General features: G+C 48.5%; 2 protein-coding genes across 2 annotated transcripts in view; one reads left to right on the forward strand and one right to left on the reverse strand.

Moving 5' to 3' along the window:
- LOC148114985 (uncharacterized) overlaps positions 1-7,097 on the reverse strand; it is a 451,234-nt gene that overhangs the window by 30,028 nt on the left and 414,109 nt on the right. The window lies entirely within an intron of this gene.
- Positions 623-7,097, forward strand: part of THEM6 (thioesterase superfamily member 6) — a 9,117-nt gene continuing 2,642 nt past the window's right edge. Inside the window, exon 1 of the mRNA XM_087890954.1 lies at positions 623-1,229. Coding sequence (XP_087747080.1) covers positions 717-1,229 — 513 coding nt within the window. The 5' untranslated portion in view covers positions 623-716. The remainder of the gene's footprint in view (positions 1,230-7,097) is intronic.

The raw sequence follows: 7,097 nt of genomic DNA on the forward strand, positions 1-7,097 counted from the left end.
TTTAGAAATGGATTTATGCACAAGGGAATATGAACCGTTCGACGCACTGTCCGTCATTCTTTGGAACGATGATAGTTTTATGTTTTGTTCTTGTTTTAAAATTAAAAAAAAATTCTCAAAAAAAATGAAATTAAGTGAATTAAACAGGCACACCGGATTCAATAAAGAACCCCCCACCCCTTATTTCATTCTAACCCCACCTCCATAAATCTGGACCTTACATGCCCCCCCTTTCGATCATCCTATCCGGCCCCCTCAATTCCTTGGTAAAGCTTTGCAGCCTTGCCAGACAAAGCAGCTAACAAATAAAAAATAAAAAATAAAAAGCACAGTGAATCCTTTCCATAAATACAAGTATATGGTGCAAAAACAAAAGAAAATCATCATACCATGCCTTGCTTGGCATGCTGCAGGGAGGAGGGGAGCCACCAGGGGGCACTGCGGGCTACCCTGGGCCCAGAGCTGCAGACTTAAGCTGATTTGCAAGAAAGGAGGGGCCGAATGCTGAATGCAGGAAGAAACCAAAGTGCAGATTAAATAAATATAAAAAAGGGAGGGAGGAGGAGGAAGCAGCAGGAGCTGGAGCTCCCCCCCCCAATCTGGTGCAGAGTGGTTCATTCCTCAGCTGCACCAGCAGACCGGAAGACGGTCCTCTCTCCATCTCTCCGGTGTGCATCCGAGCATCCCATCACCTGGGCCCAGGTGAGCCACTGAGCATGCCAACGCTGCTTCTGATCTGCGGGACGGCGGCCGCCGCCTTCTTCACCTTCCTGGATGGCTGGTACCTGCTGAGGATGCCCTTCACTTACCTGTACGCCAGGTGGCTGCTGCCCAGCATCTCCGACCCTTTGCAAGTCCAGCAGTTCCACAGCTGGGTGCTGCCTTCCGACTTGGACCTCCTGGTGCACATGAACAATGCGCGGTACCCCCGCGAGGCCGACATGGCGCGTTGCGTGTACATGGTCCGTTGCGGGCTCTTCCAGGCGATCTGGGCCCTCGGGGGCCACACCATGATGTCCGCTTCCTGCTGTCGTTTCCGGCGTTCGCTGCACCTGCTGGAGCATTTCATCATCCGGACTCGCATCCGAGGTTGGGACCACCGGGCGTTTTTCCTGGAACAGCGTTTCGTCAGCGCCCGGGATGGCTTCGTTTGTGCCGTCTTGTTGGTGCGACAACATGTGTCGGGCACCTCTCCGGCCATGGCTTTGGAGCAGGTGTGCAGGAGGAAGGTAAGGGCCCGAAAAGGGGCAGGGAGGCTGCAGGTGGAGCCTACAGGGACAAAGGTTGCATCCCAAGGCTGGCTGAGAACACCGAGAAATCAGACTACGAGGGATGGAAGGGACCTTAGAGGTCTTCTAGTCCAACCCGTTGCTCTATATACCCATGATGGTGAACCTATGGCACGCGTGCCACAGGTGGCATGTAGAGCCCTCTCTGCGGGCACGCCAGCCGTCGCCTCAGCCCAGCTGCACCGCGTGCCTCCCGCCGGCAAGCTGGTCTTTGGGTCTCTGCTGTGCATGCATGGTGGGTGGGGCACATGCGGGGAGCGTGCATGCACTGGAGACAGGGCGCCTGTGAGGGGGGCGCTCGCATTGCATTATGGGGGTTTACGCACGCATCCTCCTACACCCCCTTTTCAACCTGGAAGCGAAAACGAGTCACGTGGGGGCTCAGTCACATGCATAGGGGATGCTTGCGTATAGGGGTGCATGTGTGGGGTGCTCGCATTGCATTTTGGGGGTTTGGGCACACGCATGTGCGTTCGCACACACGCATGTGCGCTTTGGGCACTCCTCAGCACCAAAAGGGTTAACCATCACTGCTATATACCATCCTGGCCGAATGGCTGTGAAATCTCTTCTTAAAAACCGTTCCACTGGTCAGAGGTACTACTTGGCTGTTGTAAGCCGAGGACTTCGTTGAATAATGCAGGAGTTTGAGGTTTTTTTTCAATGCATTTATTTGGCGTGTGGCATATCATACCTGGAGTAGCAACATACACAGATAGTCCTCGACTTACAACAGTGGCCATTCCAAGTTACAACGGCACTCAGGAAAAAAAGTGACTTTTTTATGACCGTTTTTCACACTTACGACCGTTGCACCATCCCCAGGGTCATTTTTGTTAAAATTTACATCCTTGGCAACTGATTCGTATTTATGACCATCGCAGTGTCCCGGGGGGTTAGGGTTAGGGTTAGGCTCACGGATCCCCTTCTGCGATCTTCTGTCGAGCCAAGTCCATGGGGAAGACAGATTCACTTAACAACCGTGTGACTCACTTAACAATGGCAGGGATTCAACTTAACAACTGTAGCAAGAAAGGTCATAAAACGGGGCAAAACTCACAACAACTGTCTCGCTTAGCCCAGCAGAAATGTTGGTGCTCAATTGTTATTGTAAGTCGAGAACAACCTATAATTGTCCTCACTGTTAGGAAGTTTCTCCTTAGTTACAAGTTGCTTTTCTCCTTGATTAGCTTCCACCCATTGCTTCTTGTCCTGCTTTTAGGTGCTTTGGAGAATAGGTGGGCCCCCTCTTCTTTGGGGCAGCCCCACAAAATATTAAAAGACTACGATCACGCCCCCCCCCCCTCTGTCCTTCTCAATTTGGGTGGCTCAAGTGGCTAAGACACTGAGCTTATCGATCAGAAAGGTCGGCAGTTTGGCGGTTCAAATCTCCTGCGTGAGCAGGGGGTTGTGGACTAGATGACCTCCAAAGGTCCCTTCCAACTCTGTTACTGTTTTTTTTTTTAAAAAAAAATTCAAAATGGATTTTCGTCTTAAAACTCACAGTTTAATCCGTTGGGACGTTAAAAAGATCAAAGTAGCATCCCTCAATGGTGTCCCTGAAGATTTGCCTCCCGCCCCCCTCCGCCGTTACAGGTAGTCCCCGACTTACGACCACAAGTGAGCCCAAATTTACGTGGCTAAGCGAGACATTTAAGTGAATTTTGCCTCATTTTACGGCCTTCTGGTGCTTTGGAAAATAAATCGTCCTCTTTGTGGTAGCTTCTCAAACACTGGAATACTGCTATCAGATTTATTTATTTATTTATTTATTTATTTATTTATTTATTTATTTATTTATTCATTCATTCATTCATTCATTCATTCATTCATTTATTTATTTATTTATTTATTTATTTATTTATTTATTTATTTATTTATTTATTTATTTATTGGTTCGATTTATATGCCTCCCTTCTCCGGAGACTCAGGGCGGCTTACAATGCGTTAAGCAATAGCCTTCATACTTTTGTATATACCTGCTTAGTAGCACTTTCGGCCCCCCCTAAGCGGTGTTCTTTTTTTATACAAAGTCAGCTCACTGCCCCCACAAATTGGGTCCTCATTTTACCTACCTCGGAAGGATGGAAGGCTGAGTCAACCTTGAGCCTGGCGAGATTTGAACTCGCAGTAATTGCAGGCAGCTGCTGTTACTTAACAGCGCTTTAGCCTGCTGCGCTACCAAGGCTCTGATTAAGATTAAGAGAGTTGGAAGGGACCTTGGAGGTCTTCTAGTCCAACCCCCTGCTCAAACAGGAGAACGTATACTACTTCAGACAAGTGGCTGTCCAGTCTCTTCTTAAAAGCCTCCAGTGATGGAACACCCACAACTTCTGGTGGCAAGCTGTTCCACTGGTTACTTGTTCTCACCGTTAGGAAGTTTCTCCTTAATTCCAGGTTGCTTCTCTTCTTGATTAATTTCCATCCATTGTTTCTTGTCTTGCCTTCCAGTGCTTTGAAGAATAGGTTGACCCCCTCCTCTTTATGGCAGCCCCTCAAATACTGGAAGACAGCTATCATGTCACCCCCTAGTCCTTCTCTTCTCTAGACTGGCCATACCTCCTCCTCCTCCTCCTCCTCTCTGCAAATGCAATTCCCTTCTAGCACTGATGATGTTACCTAGTTGGGTAATAAAACGTTGCAAGATAACAACCAAGCTCAAACAGCACCAAGGAATAGCTCTTACTTTTTTTTTTTGAGTGGGGGGCAATATATATTAATGGTGACTTCTCCGTCTCCATTCCATTTTGTGACTTGAAGCCTTAGCACCCAAGATGTCCGTGCAATGAACCGTAACCTTCCACCAAAGGTCTGGATCACACCAGATCCGAGATGGAGATCCAGCCAGGAATCCCTCGATGGGATAGGACAGTGATGGCTAACCTTTTTCCCATCGTGTGCCAGGAAGTGGCAGGGGACGGGGAAGGTTTGTGCGTGCGCGTGCCCACACCCATAATTCTATGTGCCCCGCGCACGCGCACGCGACCCCCCCCCATCCCCTCCCACTCCTGGTATGCGATAGCCCAGTAGGCCCATTTTTCTTTCTCACCCGGCTCCAGATCCTCTCTATGCATCTGGGGAGTTGGAAAACGGGCTGTTTCGGGCCTCCGAGAGGGTGGGGAAGGCTGTTTTCGCCCTCCCCAGATGCATAGAGAGGATCTGGAGGATCTGGAATGAGAAAGAAAAACGGGCCTTCCACACCCCTCCCCCAGGCCCTCCGGACGCAGGAAACAGCCTGTTTCCCTACTTCTGGTGGACCCAGAAGGCCCGAAAATCAGTTGGCCGGTGCGCACATGCGTGCCAGAGCTGAGCTGGCGTGCCAGGCAACATGGCTCCGCGTGCCACCTGTGGCACCCGTGCCATAGGTTCGCCGTCACGGGGATAGGATAACCCCACGGGACAATACCTGACTTTCCCAGCTGGATTAGTGAAATGTCCAGGTGGATTTGGGTTTGCTAATTGCTTGCCAAGTTGGGCAAGGCGTTCTGGAATCCACAGCGCCTTTCGCAACCCTTTTCAGTGCCACTCAACTGGCTCTGGGCGATGAAAGAGGCAGAGTTTTCCCAAACCAGGCGCCATCCAGATGGTTAGCTCTTCGAAGGAACCTCCTCGTCCGTCAGGATGGTGATTAGGGAGTTTATAACCCCTTAGCAATAGCCGTAGCCCTTAGACTTATATACCGCTTCACAGTGCTTTTTGCAGCCCTCTCTAAGCGGTTTTACAAAGTCAGCCTCTTGCCCCCCAACAATCTGGATCCTCATTTTACCCACCTTGGAAAGATGGAAAGCTGAGTCAACCTTGAGCTGGTCAGGATCGAACTGCTAGCAGTCGGCAGAATTAGCCCGCAATACTGCATTCTAACCATGGCACCACCACAGCTGCCTTTTTCTTGTTTCCCTCCCTCCCTCCCTCCTTCCTTTATGCATTGATTCCTTCCTTTACACCTTCCTTCCTTCCTTTTTCCTTCCTGCATTGATTCCTTCATGCATTGATTCCTTCCTTCCTTCCTTCCTTTATGCATTGATTCTTCCTTCCTTCCTTCCTTTATGCATTGATTCTTCCTTCCTTCCTTCCTTTCTTCCTTCCTTCCTTCCTTCCTTCCTTTATACATTGATTCCTTCCTTTACACCTTCCTTCCTTCCTTTATGCACTGATTCCTTCCTTCCTTCCTTCCTTTATGCATTGATTCCTTCCTTCCTTCCTTCCTTTATGCATTGATTCCTTCCTTCCTTCCTTCCTTCCTTTATGCATTGATTCCTTCCTTCCTTCCTTCCTTTATGCATTGATTCTTCCTTCCTTCCTTCCTTCCTTCCTTTCTTCCTTCCTTCCTTCCTTCCTTTATACATTGATTCCTTCCTTTACACCTTCCTTCCTTCCTTTATGCACTGATTCCTTCCTTCCTTCCTTCTTTTATGCATTGATTCTTTCCTTCCTTCTTTCCTTCCTTCCTTTCTTCCTTCCTTTATGCATTGATTCTTCCTTCCTTTCTTCCTTCCTTCCTTCCTTCCTTCCTTCCTTCCTTCCTTTATGCATTGATTCCTTCCTTTACATCTTCCTTCCTTCCTTTATGCATTGATTCCTTCCATCCTTCTTTTATGCATTGATTCCTTTCTTCCTTCCTTCTTTCCTTCCTTCCTTCCTTTATGCATTGATTCCTTCCTTTACACCTTCCTTCCTTTATGCATTGATTCCTTCCTTCCCTCCTTCCTTCCTTTATGCATTGATTCCTTCCTTCCTTCCTTCCTTTATGCATTGATTCCTTCCTTCCTTTCTTTCTTTCTTCCTTTCTTTCTTCCTTCCTTCCTTCCTTCCTTCCTTCCTTCCTTCCTTCCTTCCTTCCTTCCCAATAGCACTTAGATTTATACACCACTTCACAGTGCCTTCTGGGCCGGTCTAAGCGGTTTACAGAGTCAGCCTCTTGCCCCCAACAATCTGAGTCCCCATTTTACCCACCTCAGAAGGATGGGAGGCTGAGTCCACCTTGAGCCTGTCAGGATCGAACTGCTAGCAGTTGGCAGAATTAGCCCGCAATACTGCATTCTAACCATCGCACCACCACAGCTGCCTTCTTCTTGTTTCCCTCCCTCCCTCCCTTCCTCCCTTCCTTCCTTCCTTCCTTCCTTCCTTCCTTCCTTCCCAATAGCACTTATACACCACTTCACACTGCTTTCTGGCCCTCTCTAAGCAGTTTTACAAAATCAGCCTCTTGCCCCCAACAATCTGGGTCCCCATTTTACTCACCTCGGAAGGATGGGAGGCTGAGTCCACCTTGAGCCAATCAGGATCGAACTGCTGGCAGTGGGCAGAGTCAGCCTGCAATACTGCATTCTCACCACTGCGCCGCCACCGTTCTTAGCTGTGATGTAAGCCTCTTTGCGCTCAGTTGGCGAAGCATCTTTACCAAAGCACTCTGCCCATGCTCTGTTGGTCCCCTCGGTTGCATTTTGTGGGCCTTTGACAAAAAAAAAAGAAAAAAGAAAAATAGACAGGATTTTTAGTAGAGAAGGAGGAGGAGGGAGGGGAGGAAGACTGGGAGAAAGGGAGGTAGAGATAGCTCTCCTTCCCTCAAGACCAATATGTGCCATGAAAATTTACAGTTATAATAAAGGATATAATCTCGTAAATTGAGAAACAGAAGAGACAGCTCAAAATTTGTTTTCCTTTCTTGAAATGCCAGCATTTCAATCTGGCTGGAAGCAACAGAGAGCTCGGCAATCATAAATTTTACATAAGCACTAAGAAAAACCAGTTGAGTGACTTTGGACCAAGCACCAGGAGACAGTGAGTTCTAGTTTCACCTTAGCCATT

This window comes from Pantherophis guttatus, chromosome 3, assembly GCF_059756535.1.
Source record: "Pantherophis guttatus breed Tessera chromosome 3, ASM5975653v1, whole genome shotgun sequence".
Taxonomy (NCBI): Eukaryota; Metazoa; Chordata; class Lepidosauria; order Squamata; family Colubridae; genus Pantherophis; species Pantherophis guttatus.